We start from the raw sequence: 16,653 nt of genomic DNA, 5'->3' as shown, positions 1-16,653 counted from the left end.
TGTTGTGAAGGCGAACAAGTTGGGAAATAATTATTGTTGAGTTGGCGCAAGTTAAGGCAGTCAGGGGAAGCATCCAAACAAACTTTGCATCCTGGCAAAATATGTCAGGAGTCTATCTATTATTCAAGTCCCTGGCAGAAGCAATTGACAGTGAATGAAGAGAAATGAATTATTTACCTGTCAATAAGACTATGTGTCAAATTGGCTTTGTATGTTGAGGTGAACAAGTCGGAAAAGAATTGAGAAGGCACAAGTTAGAGCAGTTAGGGGAAGCTAGGGAAATGCAAGCAGACGTAGACCAGCATCTTACAGTCTAGTCAGCATCTATCACTGTTGCAACAGTATTCAGTCTACGGCCTGAGTATTCCATATGCAACCAATTCCTCACATACACTCTGGTGTGTGTGTGTGTGCTGTGTTTTCCATGCCATCAATTTTAGGATGTTGCTCTGGTGATTCGATTTCGACTCAAAATGATCAAATTAGTGAAATGAGCTGGTGTAGAGTTTTGCTAGGGCGATGAGAAATTAACCAGGTAGTTTCTGGCAGAAGGTCACTCCTCTTTTCCTCTTGTGATCAGTTAATTGATCATGCTGTGTGTCTGATTCAAATTCAGAGCCTCAGCTTGTGTCATACTCCTCTGTAGCTCCACTCCATTGTCTTCATGTGACAACTCGGTGCACAAGGTGCTGGTTTCCTCCTGGTTTGATGTCATTTCATTTTTCACACAAGTAAGTTTGTTTCATTTACAAGGTTATGGTGAGTGCACTAACAACTTGCTCTATCGATTACTCAAACCTAATACAGTTCAATTTGTTAAACAGCAACAGACCACTTGCATTAAATAGTCACATGTAACATTTTGTGTGGTCTTGAAACAGGTTTCTAGAGTAACGGTCTCTGAAGAAGTCAAGGCTGTGTGTGAGAAGATGTTTTACTCTGGAGATGACCAGGACCATCCAAAATTTGTGATGTTAAAGATCGATTCTGGTGAGGTTACTTTGGATGAAGAGCATAGTCTCAAAGTGAGAGATGTCAAGGGAGAGAATGTCCTGAAGAAGATCACCGGCCTGCTGCCCCCGAAGCAATGTTGCTTCACTCTCTATGACTGCAGCTATGAGACTCCAGAAACTGCAAAAGAACACGTGCTCCTCATCATGTGGTAGGTAGGCCCCTGTGTTACAGTTGAAGCATCAATGTTTTATCATTTTAGTTTTGCAGCTGAATGCACATGTGATGGCATAGACTGTAGAGGAACAGCAATATAATCATGAAAAACTGGATTTCTAAATGTCTTGAACTGCCAGTCGGCTGCAAACTGAATGATAAAAGGCAACAATTATTTCTAGAACATCAATTTCACATCCTCTATTCTGAGGATAAATTGTCCTGATCCTAGTCCTGTGTGTGGCAGTTATGATGAATAAATATTAATTGATAATGATTTCTTTTCATATCAGGACTCCTCATGCTGCGTCAGTCAGAGAGAAAATGCACTTTGCTACTTCATATGGCTTACCAGGTGAGAGCTGTGCTTTTGTTTTTTTGTTTCTTCAGATTTTGTCTTGTTCATTTAAGTTTCTTTTACACCTCACTTGTATCATATTTTAGATCCTTACATCTAGTGACCAATTGGTCATGAACTAGGACAATTCCATCAAAGCCATAAACCAAAGAACAAGACTTTTTATTTTTTAGTTTACTTTTTCCCACAGTGCAGCCAAGGGCATCACAAGGCATATTCAGGTCAGGTCAGTCAGTCATCAACGCTTCGTGAGATGGCCTCTAGAGGGCGTCTTTCCCATACATAGGCTCATTTGTGGTGCACCGCAACAAAATTTGTTAATGTATAGAAATTGATCTAAATCGATCTCTAACGCGCCTGATGAGCACATCACATCATGTTTGTCATTTGCCGATGCACAGACCAGCAGCACTGAACTCAATCCAACATTCCTGTACAGGATCTGTGCTTGTTTTATGCAAATTAGCTGTATGTTCAGTTAATCAGCTCTGAACCAGTAAATGTACCCTTACACTAGAAAACCCCCCTGGGTTTTCTCAGTCAGTGTTACCTTCTTTACAAATTAATTCTTTGTGGAGAAGCTCCACATTTTCCACCTTAATGATATCACAGGTCCACATCTTAGTTTGCTGCATTTTAGCTGTGGGAGAGAGCTGTGCAAATATTGATTGGACTTTATGTTTCGTTATGTTCTCCTCAGGTATCATGTATGGGTGGCCGTTAGATGATGATGAAGCAGACGAGCGTTCTCTTGTGGAGATATTGAAACCAGAAGGAACCATAAAGACCCTTGAGGGGAGAGATTTGTAAGGCCTCCACCATCACGATTAGCCTGCCCAATAACTTTCCCCCTTTCATATCCAGATAGATTTAAAGGAATTGGGCAGATCTATAAAAGCAAAGTTTCTAAATGAAATCTTCCTCCTTGGATTGCTTGAACCAGCAAAGTCCTTTCAGAGATGGAACAGGACTAAAGGGAAGGGTTGGGCTCTGGATAGCGCTAGATTCCTGTAACACAAAACCCCTAATGTTTGTGTCCTACTAAACTGTCCAATCACACTGGTTTGGTTATGAAATGTGTCTTGTTCAGATGAATTATATTCATCCTTTGAAACGAGTATTCTGTCAAATAAACCATTCATTACAACCAACAATTTCTCAAATGTGATGTGTCCATTGTGTTCATGTGACGACAAGGTGCTGGTTTCTTCCTGGTTTGATGTCATTTCATTTTTCATACTTGGTCCACCAATCAACTGTCAATTCAAGAAATTCAAGATTCAACAGAGAACCTCACAACACTGTGCTTAAACCAGCTGCTGTGTTGTCCTGTGTTATTGTATCACATATTGTGTCAGGATGCAAAGTCAGTTTGAACACATCTTGTCAGTATAGCCCAGGGACGATACACTTGGCAGCATAAGCAACTATTCTTAAATTCTTGGCAGCAGCAATCGAGAGTACATTAAGAGAATTTATTTACCTGCTGGTAGAAAGAACCCTATGTATCACATTGACTTAACGTGAAAGTTACGGAGCCCCAGAGGTGAAATGGTCTTTTTTATTTTTTCAACTCGTGGGAACAAGATCCATCTGGCCACAACTTACTAACTCGTGAACGAGATTTTTTACTTTTGCTAAACACTGGAGCGTATTGGTTGGCAACCTTAGAGAAAAGACGAAAGACAACAAGCAACATAATGGCAAGTCATATAAATGAGACACTAAAAGGCTGCTTTTATTAGAGCAATTAGAGGGTGCTATGGAGAGCATAAATATTTCCGACCCTCCATTTTGTCTGAGGATCTCTTATGAAATGTACTGCCCACTACAGCAGGGTGCCCGAGGCTGCTGCTCTATAGTAAGAGTCCCAATCACAAACCATAATTTTCTTCTAAATACCACGCTTTGGATAGATTTGTGCTGATGGCTTTTTGTCCTGGTAGGTAGGGTGAAAGTACTGGAAGAAAAACATTGGGTTGTTTATGTATGGCCGTCATATTCTACAAGTCCAAGAGCCCAAGAGAACTTCATGTGTCATAAGAGGGAGTGACTTATATTTGGTATATATACTGTATATGTGCCAGCAGGTTTGGTCTTTTGTGATTCTCACTGGATCTGAAACTAATTCAATATCCTCACAAAATAAAAGTACTCTATTCAACTTACAGCCTTTGCTTTGTCTAATATTCCATGCCTAAATATATATATATATAGATTGCGCATTTATAGTAAATACTGCAGAACCATAGTCGGGTAATCACATATAGCTACACTGCAGTTTATTCATTCATACAAATTCAAATTCATACTGTGTTGTTGGCAGTCAGCTACAGAGGGTAGCGTGCCCAAAATGTATTGCATCGTTGTACCATAAAATGTTCCCATCATTCAACCACATAGAAAAGACATACAAAGTAATTGCACAGATTGATGTACGTTTGACGTACAATCAGTTTCCCTTTTAACACTGAACTATGGGGAAATATTTGGAATATAAGGCAGGGGGATAAATAACTTCTGACATAGCCAGAATCGATGGAATGTGGGTTTCAATAAAGTTTGCAGCAGGATTTCTCCTCTAATCTTACATTGAAATGTTCATAATAAACATCTGATTCCTAAAGTTGCAACAAATGCAATCAACTACAGTACAAGAAAGAAAAAAAATAGTTTTGGAATGCATAACTATGGTAATCATAAGGCATATTTGGCAGTTTTGTGTAGTGTCCGCAGTCAGCCTCAGTCTTAGACGGACGTTCCTTCCTTCAGCTCCACATACTCTCCCTTGAAAACACACAAAGGAAAGTGTCAAAACAGACAAACGGACCAAACAATGCAAGCAGAGAAATGCAGTCGGAGCAGAGTCGGTGCTCTCACCTTTCCCTCCAGGTGCTCCTGCAGCGTTCTTACTGTGTCCCTCTCTTTGGTCAGCTGCTCCTGAGTGGCTTTGAGGAGCTGCTGGAGCTTGGTGGCTGCCTGGCCCAGGTCTTTGGACAGCTTCTTCTCCTTCTCCAGACGCTCCTATTCAGATAGCAACAGGAAACATTACTTCAGGTCAGCTTGGTAAACTCAAAATAAGAAACCATTTGGACAAGGGCTACCTGCCCACACATGCCACAAGATAAACTAGGGCAGCTCTTCGTTAAAGAGACTGCTGGTAGAACACACCTAGCAAAGTGAAGACAGACCCTTCTGATTGGGGCTGAGGCTCCAATGGTGATAATAATAATAACAATAATAATAATAATAATAATAATAATAATACAAATAATATTTGTACAGCACCTATCAAAAGTGTTAAGTGTTCCACTAAATAAAAAAATAAAGGCTTTACATTTACATGTAATGATTTACAAGATGAATAAAAAATGTGAGCAATAAATAAATATGTGAATAAATTAAGAACAATAATGCACAAAACGGCACACAATAATTGACACTAGAATAAAAACAGACTACAGGTAACAGATCAAGTTAAAGACAGGAGAACACCGAGTTGGGCCAGGTCATTTCAGAGCCTAGAGATGGAGAAAGCTCAATCAACTGTAATCTTCAGCCTAGTCTGTGGAACGAGATGGATCTGAAGCTGCCGTTAAAAGCTCTGAGATACAGCCAGACACTGGTCCAAATCATGCCTTAAAGGTGATCAATACAATTTTAAACACAGTCCTGAATTGCACCGGTAGCCACTGAAGTAAAGCGAAAATGGGGGTAAGATGCCGTCTTTTCTCGGTTCTTGTCAGGAGTCTGGCTGGCTGCAGAATTCTGGACTAACTGTAATCTGGACACGCCCTGCTGGGTTAGACAGTTGCACTGGGAGTTACAATAGTTCAGTAGTGACAAAATAAAGGTTAGTTTTTACAATGCAATTTGTTACGGCACCTTTAGCTGATCGACATCCTCTGTGTCAGCCTGTGGTGAATCTCCAGCAGTCTGCAGGAGATCCAGTTGAGCCTGAAGTTCTGATACAGTCTTCTGGGCCTGGGATATGACAGCACATTGGACAATGATGTTACCCACTGACTGTTCCTACCGCTCGTCTAGCACTGATCATCAGCTGAATGTCCCCGATTTCATAACTACTGCGATAAGAGCCATAAGGACACACCTACAGTATTTACCTAATGGCTGCTACAGAAGGTAATAGACTGTACCTGTTCAAACTCCTCAGACAGCTGCTGTCTCCGAGCCTCCTCCCCCTGCAGCTTCTCTGTTGACTGACTCAACTCATGCTGGACCTGATGACAGACAAATACAGGCACACACAATAAATATACACAGAAACGTTTAACACATACATGCGTGTATGTAAACACTCTTGTGCCAAAACATCACTGCAACCCACCCACACACACACACAAGCTGTTCAACCTGTATGCCAAGTTAGTTTCCCTTTCAGACCAATTCAGGCAAAAGGCTCAAGGCAAAAACAAATTTTGTTGCCGTTAGGAATCAACTCAAAACAAACATCTGAAAACTGAAGAGGAAAAGGGAGCATGCCGAGGAAAGATGAGAAATAGCAGTGGTTAGGGTTATGTGGAGCAGAGAGCACACTCGGTCAACGCAAACAGTGGTTAGCGTAAACAGCTGCTTGGTCTGGGAAGTACTGGACAGACTGGAAATACTGCACTTCTATAACAGAGTGATTTGTTGCGCGTACTGTGGCAACATCCTTCACTCAGGACACGGTTTTGACCAAGTCTGTTAGGCGCAGACTGCCTCCTAATCCCAATAGGTCCAAATAAAACTGCAGTACGCACATCCATAATACAGATTCCTTCTTTGAGTTTTCTGCCAAATAGACCCTAGCCCAACTTTCTTTGAGTTTGTGGCCTAGTCAGTGGCGTCCGCTGTCCAGTACTCTCCGACAGAAGTGAAGGGTGCCTGTGACCTGTGCACCCTGACCTGACTGGGTTGAGCCTCAGCTGGGCCGTTCTGCTCTGGCTGAGCCCGCATCATGACCTCGCTCAGCTGCTCTCTGACCTGAAATGGGAAGCCGTTGCTAGTCACTGGTTACATAACCTCCAATCATCCATGAATCCCTTTAGCGTTACACATCACTGGTTACCGTCCCTAGCCGGTCGTGTGGATCAAGGAGACATTCCTACGAATTCCTTGAAATGTCACGTCTCACAGAAATCACTTGCACAGGGAACCGAATGTGTGAATACTGCTGTTAGGAAGATGGGAATGTAGGTTAAGCATGTAGATTCACCTGTGTTAGCTCTTCCTTGTGTGCCTGGGCCTCCTTCTGGGCCGAGTCCAGCTGGCTCTGACACTCTGACAGCAGCAGCTTCAACTACAAAGCACACGACAGAGAAGAACAGATTTCACACATGGGATGACTACTGCTTTAAATACACGACAAGCATATTCAACAAATATTTATATAAAATATTATTAATCAATTATTTGAAATTTTGCTAAAAGAATAAATACAGATAGACAACGAAATGTATTACCTAGTTAAAAAGGGGCATTTTTTTTATTTAAAGAATACATTTGAAAACGGCAATCTGTTAGTGGCCTGTAGACTGTACTAGTGAACTGCACATGTACCTGTACCATCTCCTCAGAGTTCTCCTGGCCGTCTGATGAGGCAGACTCCGACTGCTTCTCCAGCTGGGCCTCCAGAAGCATCACCTGCTCCTTCAACTGTAGAGAGATCCAAAGAGACTTTTTAGATTTTATATAGTGGAACACATCTCCCAACCCACCGGCTTACCCGAGGGGGCGATTACAACTGTGTGTGGCAAAATCCCCACCTGCTCTATACTTTGGTTTTCTGCCTTCAAGCTCTCAACAGCCGCCTCCAACGTGTGGGCCTTCTCCGAAGCCTGGTAGTGTGTGAGAGGGCGTCGTTAGGCAAAAAGGGCAAAGCAACGGGATCCACACACAATGGTGTAGCTGACGGTGAACCAATGTCAACGTCACATTCAACTCAAGCGCGCATTATAATACATAGAACTCACCATTCTCAACTGCTCCTCTGAGTCAGCCATCTTGGTTTTCCATACCAGCTCTTCCTCCTCCACACTCTTCTGCAGGTCTTTCAGCATTCCTTCCTGAAGGACAAGGGAAACAATGATGGGATAATATGAGCCCATAAACTTACCCCCTACTCATGTAGCTAACACACAAACCAATGCACATATGCCATTGGTGTATTCAGAGATGGATTGTTGAATGTATATAAATTGGTCGCATGTAAATCACCGTTTCAGCCAAGACTGTCCTGTACTGTTCGCACTCAGCCTGCAGTGTGCCGTGGCTCTCCTCAGCCTCCTTCAGTTTCTCGAGCAACTCCTGAAAGACACAAAGCACAATCAGAACCTCTTCCGACAGGCTAATTCAAACCAGCATCAAGTAATAGTATATGATCATGGCTTACGGGCAACTCTGTGCTCGACTGAGACTCCTGGCTCTGCTGGCTGTGGGCGAGAGCCTCCTGAGCTTTCTGCGCAAAGTCTTGTAACCAGTTGGTCTGAGCCGTGGGAAAGCACATAAGACATGAATAATTAACACAAATGTTATTTTATAGAGAGATTATTCAGCGACTCCTTTTTTGTGAAACCCATGGCCCGTTTCCTACCTGCTCTGTCTCTAGGGGTATCTGTGGGAAGAGTGTCTGGAGAGTTTCTTTGGCTTCAGTTTGAAATGCTGTCAGTTGTACCATCAAGTCCTGCTGAAAAGCGGATGACATGATCAGGGAGGTGATTAATAGCAAAGCTGTAAAATCAGTGTCACTCTATAAGTCCTGCGGCTGTAAATAGACTCTTACGCCATCGATAGCTGGTGATTTTTCCCTCGCTTCCCTCAGCTCCTCTTGTAGTGATGTGACCAGGGCATCCCTCTCAGTCAGACTAGCCAGAGAACCAAATGGGACAGAGGTAAGATATAAGGTCTAATTAACAGAACTGATCATATGTGTCCATTTTGCTACGAGAGACTCAGTTATTTACCTGCTCTGTAGTAGTGCCAGCTCTGCAGAGTTATCTGGCGGCTGAAACAGAAAAGAAGTGCAAAGGAGTCACTGGGACTGATTATGCTGCTGTACTGCGGGACGGCTGTAGAGGGAGAAGCATGCAACGCTCTGAAGGGTAAGCTTACTGGTGTGTTCTTAAGTTGCTCCATCTCTTCTTTGACATTTTTAAGTTCATCCTGAAGTGATGCTATAAGGCTGGCATCCTCACTACAATGAATAGGGATAGAGTTTGGATAAATATCTGGAAAGTACTAATAATCAGAAATCAGACAAATAAGTGGCAAGTCTAAAGGACCGTACCTGTCATTTCTTTGCTGTAGCTCAACAGCGGTGTTTTCCTGCTAGAACAGAAAATTGTGATTAGCAGTGCCATTGCCCAAATCATTGTATCAATAAAAAAAAATATTCCTCCTGAATAATCAAGGAGTGATACTAGTTAGGACATATCTACATGTCAATGGATGAAAAGACAGATGCTTCCAGCACTTACGGCTGCTTCCTGCTTCATGTGTAGCTGCTTCAGTTCCTCATGGAGCGTGTTTAACTGGTTGTCCCTCTCCTGGAGGCTGAAAGAGGATGTATGCTATTAACTAATGACTGGAACACCTCTGGATCTGATGTTAACTCTGAAGCAGGGAGGATCAAACACTTACCTGAGCTTTAGCTGTTCCAGTTCTGCAGCATTCACCTGCAAAAACACAAATGACGGATATCTTTAGAAATAAAGTCTATGGTGTGGTCAGCCTTCTGGCCATTTTACCAAAGTTAAACAGTCTCTGCAGACAAAAGTGCCTTGCCTGGTTGTTATCCTCTTCCTTTTGGTTCTGACTGGCCTCTAGCAGTGAGTTGATAGAGGCCACCTGCTGTTCAAGCTGGCTCTTCTCCGCCTGTGTCTGCTCTAGCTGAGCAGTGAGGGCATCCACCTGGGCAGAGCGCTCCCTGACCTCAGACTCCATTCTCCCCATATGCACCTGAAGTTCTGCAAGGACAAGGATCACTGTCAAAACACAGCACTCACTACCCATTTCACAATACTTGGTATTCTCGTTAGCCCACCGCTGGTCCCAGCAAAATCCCACACAGCCCATTAGTTGCACAATAGTAATATGTAGCATCTAAGATCCAATTAATTTCCACCTTTCATCCTTCACTCTTTGTCTGTCAAATAAAGTCCCATGCCTCCTCATATGTATGACCTGCTAATTACTATGATCCCATGCTCTTCCAGAGGCCACTCCCTTTCCCTGACCTGAGAGGGTGCTGTTGTCCTGCTGGGCCTTCTCCATGTTGGCCTGCAGGCTGCTGTTGCTGCTCTGCGCTGTCCTCAGCTCCTCACACACCTCCTCCAGTCTCCTCTGTAAAGCCTGCTCGCTCTCCGCATGGCTGGTCTAAACGGACAGAAATTTGTCAGACAGCAGGGGGCAGCAGAGACTCACTACATTATCCCACTTGGCTGTGGTAACATGCAAGTCTATAGTACTGCATGTGGACCATGTCCCACTTCTGGAAGGAATCATCAAAATAGCAGCTTTTTCCACAGTCAAAACAAAAACAGTAATTATAGTACTTTACTAGATAATTCCAGTTTTTCCCCCATGTAGTAGAATATCCTTTGGCCTGAGAGTAATGTATGGCTGGTGAAATGATAATGCAAAGTTTGGTCCTGTGCAAAATGCATCAGGCAAAATAATCCTTCTTTAGATTTTTTTTTTTTGTGTGTGTTTTTGACTTAAGGCGATTTAAGATGATTTGGCCATCAATTGCTGCACTTGCACATATGACCGATTCAGTAGCAGCAGCTAAATATTGATGATGTTTGTATGGTGATTACCAGACAGCCCAGCTACACATTCAAATTTCACATGGGCAACAGACTCCTCTATAGTTAAAATTGGTTTGTAGGAAAAAAAAAAGAACATCATTCATTCATCATTCGAGAGCCCTGAACATGTGTATATTGACTTATTGCCTGAGCCATTGCATAAAATGTTGATAGACCTTAAACTCCTGGAAGGGATGTTAGTAAATGATTAGACAAAGCGAACACTTGACTGTCAGGAAGTGCTGACTCACTTGGTCCACATGTACCATAATAGTTCAGGAAAACAGCATTCCGTTAGTACGAGATTGTGTAGGCTGATAGCCTGCACAAGTAATGTACAGCAAATGGATAGATGCAGACGCAGGGGTGTGCTTCATGTCTGAAAGTCACATGTGTCCAGATGTAGTGTCAGAGTGTGCCTGCTCTTTTACATACAGTTAGAGAGGGCTGGACTGGAGTGATGCTCAGGCACGCACGCATTCCAGCTGGTGCTGAAAAGCATTTCCCCCACAGCCTCGTTTTTGTGTGGCTGCATTCCAGCCCAGCCCAAGGCTCTGTGATTACAAGGCTATCAAACTTCCCATAACACAGCATTAGTGGGCTGGGGGACAGGTGGGCAAGGCTGGAGAAACTCTGAAAACTAACTGGCTGCCCAAACAAGAAATTCTACTGATGCAGCATTAAGAAGGCTGGAGTCAAGTTAGAATCATCATGAGCACAGTAATTGTAACAGAGATGATGTGGTGTTCCCACGGGCCAGTCCAACCTGCAGCAAGGAGAGCTGCTTCTCAGTAGCGGAGACCTTGGCCTCCAGGCCTCTCCTGATGTGATCATCAGCCTGCAGACTCTCCGTCTTCTCCCCAAGATCCTTGGTCAGCTTAGCACAGTCCTGACGCAGCTTGGCCAGCTCTGCATTTTGTCTGAGAAAGCCACAGAGAGAGAGGGACAGGGAGAGAGAGTCAGGACACATGCCCTACACAAACACAGGCTGAGCTCAGGCCGGCCCCCAGTCTGGACACCATCAGACTCCACAGACATACCTTTGAGTTCATAATGACACATACTGTACTCCATCTACACATTAATGAAACTCTGACCAAATCTCAGTGTCAAGAGGTAAAATACATGCCATTATGGATCCGCTACTCACTGATTCTCAGTTATTGTCAATTCCTTTTCCCGCACTAATTTAGACATGCTCCTGTCGTACTCCCACCCAGTGTCTGGGAAACACTCACTTGCTCTCAGCCTGACTGGTGGCCTGGTTCAGGGCGTCGCGGAGAATGGAGTTCTCCTGCTGCAGACGGGCCAGTTGGGCATTGGGGCCTTTTTCCAGTTGGTCCTGCAGGCCAAGGATCTGCCAGAGTATTTTGAAATGTATGGAAATGAATGAGCAGCCAATAAGCCATAAGCGACTCATGCTCCTTGAAATGTTGTTTAGCATTATATTTGGGCATTTAATGAAAGACCATTGAGTGCATCCTAAATTTCACTTCAAAAAGGTAGCACCAATATTGCACACTGACTTTACAAACCAGGCCAATTTGTACAAATCTGAATTATATGTTGAAAAATTCAAATATTTGTGTATGAGAACAGACCTTTGCATTGAGCCTCTGGGTCTGGGCTACATGGTCCTGGTAACTGGCCTGCATGCGAGCTTGCAGAGCAATCATCTCTTGCTCCCGCTTACTCAGCTGGGAACTCAGCCTCGTCTCCACACTGGCCACCTTGGACTTCTCAGCAGACAGCTCCTGATTGACAGAAAGGAAGGAACAGTCAGATTGTGTCTGTGGCCAACAGTCAAGAGCCATTTCAGGAAGTCTGCATCACTTTGTCCCCTTGCTGGGAGTAGACAAGTGACCATTGGTCATTTCTACATGTAGAATCAGCTCTGGACAAGGCTGGCCAATCCCCACAGTGCTTTGTAGGGCTAGCAAAAGCAAATCTGCATTCTAAGAGAAAATTACAGATGCTGTCAAGATCCTACCCCCCTTATACCATATAAGTTTTTTTTTTGCTTAAATTGATTTGAGCCAGAAGTTAAATTTGATTTAGATCTTTGTTAATTGAAATACTGTTCATTGCCTACGTGAGAAATGGCTAACTAGCAAGTTAGATTTACACCATGCTTTTTACTGTCCAAGCTGTTCAATCAAGTTTTGTGCATTGGTTTAAGAGCCAGTGGCTTGACCCAAATAACACAATGGCAGCCTAGGCCTGACTCCCTCTCAAAGTTCAACTTAAAAGGAAATAGTGAATTTCAGTGCTTTGTCTAACCTTAGAGAGATCTCTCAGACGGTTCTTGGCCGCCGTAGCATCCTCTTGTTCTGCCGCCAGCTGTCTCTCCCTCTCATCCAGTTGTTTCTTCAGCATGGCCACTGGGTCTCCTTTCTGAGTCGCCTGAAAAAAAAAACACACACACACACACACACACACACAAAGGCAGTGAGAACTGAGAGTTGATCACCATCCAAGTCTCACAAACATTCAGCAACCCATGATGTGCCTGGACATTTCAGCTGGTGTTCTCAGTGTAACAGGCATCTGTTCCCCGTCACCTATAGCAGTCTCCCATACCGTGTGCCACGTGTCCTGAATGATGCCGGCCTTCTCGGACAGGATCTCGATGAGCCTGTGAGCCTCTCCCTCACTGAACACCATGCTACTGATGGTGGAGACCAGAGCCTTGTAGGGCAGATACAGCGGGGCATCAGCAGAATCCACCACTGCAGCTACAGAAACAAAGACAAAGCATTCCAATGAAACATGCAGTACCAAAGCAATAAAGAGTGACATTAGCAAAATATAAGAAATTCTCAAAAAGTCCAGATAGTTTGAATACTGATTTATTTCATGGCTATGTTGAAGGGTAAAGGCAGATATTTTTGAGGGCCTCATTAGACAGCCACAATAAGACTGAATTCCATCACTGCCTCAGGAAACAACCGGGTTGTGAGTTCTCCTTTGGGGCCGGGGCCCTGGGCAGCTTGGGCTGGCAAAATGATGGGGCACTGTGGCACCAGGCGGAGACAACCCTCAGGCAGAGGAGAAACCCTCCCATTGTCGGGGCACTGAGAGCCTTTGTCAGCTAACAAAACAGGGCAGTGGTGTTTGGACAGGCCGGCATGCTCTATGCCCTCCAGAGTTGAGCGCCAGACATTACCCACCTCTGCCCACTGGCACTACTTCCCATGGATACACAGCTTGAAGTTCATCCGTACTGACAAGGCATTACTGCCTCTTAGATGCGTGTGTGTGTGCATGTGTGTGTCAGTTGTAGAGACATGCCCCCACTCCCACCTCCAAACGCTTTCTAGTCTGAGAGCTATACTATCACCAGTGTTATGGCTGATGTAGTTCCTGCCTAGACAACTATTTCCATCAAGCAAAAGAGAGGGCTAATTTTAACAATGATCATTCGAGGGTCACAACAATATCTTGATATATCCATTGTCAGGGCACTGTGGTTCTGATCACTGCTTAGTTTTGGTTACTTATAATGTTGGTTACTTGTAATGTTGGTGGAATTTATGCGTATTCTACTGTTGCACACATAGGTCACTATATAGTGTCAGCTAAATATCTGACAATTAACATTTCATTGTATAAATCACAATTTGCCAATTTGACCACATGTCCTGAATTGTCCTTCTGTGCACAGGCCAAGACAAAAGATTGTAACTGAAAATTATAGGCCTTAACTTTGAATCTAGTTTACTGTGATGTTTTCTAAAGAAAGACTATAGTTAGACCATGCTTTTTTAAAAGACTCATCTAATCAAGCAGACTAACTAGGAATATTCTCATTTACTGCAACAGACTGGGGAAGCAGTTGCAGAGAGAGGAGGGAGACATGGTTACACAGTCACAACTAGAAGCTACTTCAACACTGTTTTACACTGTTGGCCACTGAGCGGCAACAACTGCAGCTGCAACAACTGGATATTCAGTGCCTTGGTCAAGGGTAATGTAGTGGTAATTGTGTGTGGGGGATGCATTTTATTCATGTCCCATGCCTAAATTTCTTGCAGATTTCAGCTGGCAACCTTGTGGGCACCATCTTACCTTTGACAGCCCACATTGGGCTAGCGCCACCCCAAAACTGGCCAGTATACATTTCTCAAATAACATCTGCTTACCAGGCTCAACTTTTTTCTTGGAGGCCTTCTTCTTGGGCTCCTGTGCTTTTGCTGCAACAGTGGCAGTCTGCTGAGATCCCACTGGGGGCACTGCCATCACTGGGACCTCCTTGGTGACAGCCTCCAGCACTGGGGCAGGCTTGGGCACCACAGCAGACTTGGAGGGAGCTGGAGAAGACTTGGCTGGGGGTTGAGAAGACTTGGCCTGGGCTGCAGCAGACTTGGCTGGGGCTGGAGCAGATTTGGCTGGGACTGAAACAGACTTGGCTGGGGCTGGGACTGGCTTGGCTGGTGCAGGAGCAGACTTGGCTGGGGCAGGGGCAGAGGCCGACTTGGCTGGGGCAGGGGCAGACTTGGCTGGGGCAGGGGCAGGGGCAGGGGCAGACTTGGCTGGGGCAAGGGCAGACACAACTGGGGCTGTTTGAGTAGAGGCTGGCTCCACCTTGGCCACCTTTTTCTTCTTCTTTTCTTTAGGTGAGGGAGCAGGTGAGGACTCAGCAACAACAGGGCTTGGGGCAGCAGCAGCTTTGGGTTGGGCGTCTGCAGATGCTAGGGTTGGAGTTGGTTTAGGCTCAGAGGCAGGGACAGGTTCAGGGGCAGGAGCAGCAGCTACAACTGGGGCAGAAGCAGGTTCAGGGACTGGGTCATCTGCAGGAGCCTCTGGGATTATCTCCGGCTCCGGGATCTTTCCATTGGGCTTTTCTTCCTTCTTCTTTCCTCGGTTCTTCTTCTCAGATGCCTTGTCCTTCTTCTTCTTCTCAGCACGAGGGGGCTGCATCTTACCCAACTCTCGACGTTGCTTAGCCAGTGCCTCCTCATAAGAGGTTTCCTTCATGGAGAAGGTGGAGACTAAAGCAATCCCTATGGCAGAGATTACCATGAATCCACCAAACACCATGATCCCAAGGGTCTGGGGGTCATAGATATCCATTGTTCAGTTTTGGTTATCCTGTCAAAGAGAAAAACATAATACCAGACTTGTCAACACAATGATGTTGAAATGGATGTAGACTACCTGTTTTCAACTAAAATCAAAAAATCTTCTCCTTTTAGCAAACAGAAGGAAAGTTCCAAAAGAAACAGTTTAATGTAGACAAGCATAGACCACGGGGAACAAAGTATTTAACATAATCAAGGGTTAAAAAAAAGTCTTCCTGTTCCTGTGCTTTAATCTTGCTTGGTTTGTTTCTCAAGTGCAAACAAAATCTAAACAATTCATAAACAAGCCAAAACTCTAGTAACTGCACCTTCCTGGCAGTATTTCAAGAGGAATAGTAACACTAATGTTTCTCTGCCTGGGCAATATGAAACTGAATGCAGCTGTGCTTCGGTAACAGAGCTGTTAATATGATAGGATTCTGACTAATACTGTGTGGAGGCAAACACAGCCTTTTAGTTAACCCAAAAGGCCTCAAGATGTCGCTGTTATTCATTTTCATTTACCTTGAGTCTGAACACAGACAATACATAACAGAGGAAATCTTCACAGCATACCATGCCACAAATAGCAGATGGTCAAAAATGGGTTTGCATACAATGCCTTCCTCCTTGGGGAAAACAGATATATGGAAAGAAAATTCACTCAAAAGCTCAAATTCACCCTCAAAATTAACTTAAGTCTCATACACAGACCGCTGAATTCCCAAGTCCAGTATTGGGCCTTCTGATAAAGTGCAAGTACTGGAACTTACCAAGTTAAAGAAAGTAAATACAACTTAATATAAGCAACATGTGGAGGATGTTTGAGCTACGTTTTAGTATGCTTTAAAATTAAAAACTTGTGCAATCTAGTATTCATTCTGATTCTGAAAATCCTACAACATATTTGTAGATGCTATGCATCTTCAGTGTTCTTAAAAGGAGAGATACTAATGAACTTTTGTGTTCAAATTTGTCTCTTATCCCCTAGACACTGGCCACTGTAGCAGATGGATTCAAAGCTAAACCATCCAATTTCACTATTTTACCAGCCAAATATGCATTTTAGTGGGAAAAAAAACACTCCAGACGATAGATGCCATCCAAAGTGGCTGGCAGAGTACAAAAATTTACCAGCGACAGCCAAAATTACCAGCTTTTGGCTGGCTGCTAGGGTTAATTTCCTGCCCTGTAACGGCTATCCCCTAAAGGCTCTTTTAGAGCTCAGGTCACAAACCAGAATGTTTAGCCTGCAGGG

At 44.0% G+C, this 16,653-nt stretch overlaps 1 protein-coding gene across 5 annotated transcripts; it reads right to left on the bottom strand.

Moving 5' to 3' along the window:
• Positions 1-3,785: 3,785 nt before the first annotated feature.
• rrbp1a (ribosome binding protein 1a) lies at positions 3,786-15,422 on the bottom strand. 5 transcript variants are annotated; one of them, XM_078288833.1, is made up of 26 exons: positions 14,478-15,422; positions 12,916-13,070; positions 12,616-12,738; positions 11,937-12,089; positions 11,574-11,692; positions 11,102-11,255; positions 9,763-9,901; positions 9,311-9,492; positions 9,167-9,201; positions 9,004-9,079; positions 8,814-8,854; positions 8,639-8,720; positions 8,491-8,531; positions 8,310-8,391; positions 8,121-8,213; positions 7,920-8,012; positions 7,745-7,834; positions 7,501-7,593; positions 7,294-7,365; positions 7,088-7,183; positions 6,744-6,827; positions 6,434-6,511; positions 5,683-5,766; positions 5,411-5,509; positions 4,406-4,549; positions 3,786-4,312 (listed from the first exon to the last, which is right to left on the bottom strand). In XM_078288833.1, the coding sequence occupies exons 1-26, from the start codon at positions 15,406-15,408 to the stop codon at positions 4,274-4,276; spliced, it is 3,378 nt and encodes a 1,125-aa protein (XP_078144959.1). In that variant the 5' UTR covers positions 15,409-15,422; the 3' UTR covers positions 3,786-4,273. The 5 variants fall into 5 exon arrangements, with proteins under 5 accessions (XP_078144959.1, XP_078144960.1, XP_071754125.2 ...); XM_078288834.1 differs by having other exon boundaries at positions 8,121-8,210; XM_071898024.2 differs by having other exon boundaries at positions 8,814-8,851.
• Between the last annotated feature and the right edge of the window lie 1,231 nt (positions 15,423-16,653).

The sequence above is a fragment of the Centroberyx gerrardi genome, chromosome 15, assembly GCF_048128805.1.
Source record: "Centroberyx gerrardi isolate f3 chromosome 15, fCenGer3.hap1.cur.20231027, whole genome shotgun sequence".
In the NCBI taxonomy this organism is placed as follows: domain Eukaryota; kingdom Metazoa; phylum Chordata; class Actinopteri; order Beryciformes; family Berycidae; genus Centroberyx; species Centroberyx gerrardi.
This window is presented reverse-complemented; position numbering and strand designations above follow the sequence as displayed.

Bases quoted from the DNA above. Each gene is read 5' to 3' on its own strand.
- rrbp1a (XM_078288833.1), bottom strand. From the start codon at position 15,408: ATGGATATCTATGACCCCCAGACCCTTGGGATCATGGTGTTTGGTGGA. The intron at 7,366-7,500 runs GTGAGTTCTATG...ACACACTACCAG, and splicing joins CAGAGGAGCAGTTGAGAATG to GCTTCGGAGAAGGCCCACAC. The intron at 7,184-7,293 runs GTGGGGATTTTG...ATCTCTCTACAG, and splicing joins AAAACCAAAGTATAGAGCAG to TTGAAGGAGCAGGTGATGCT.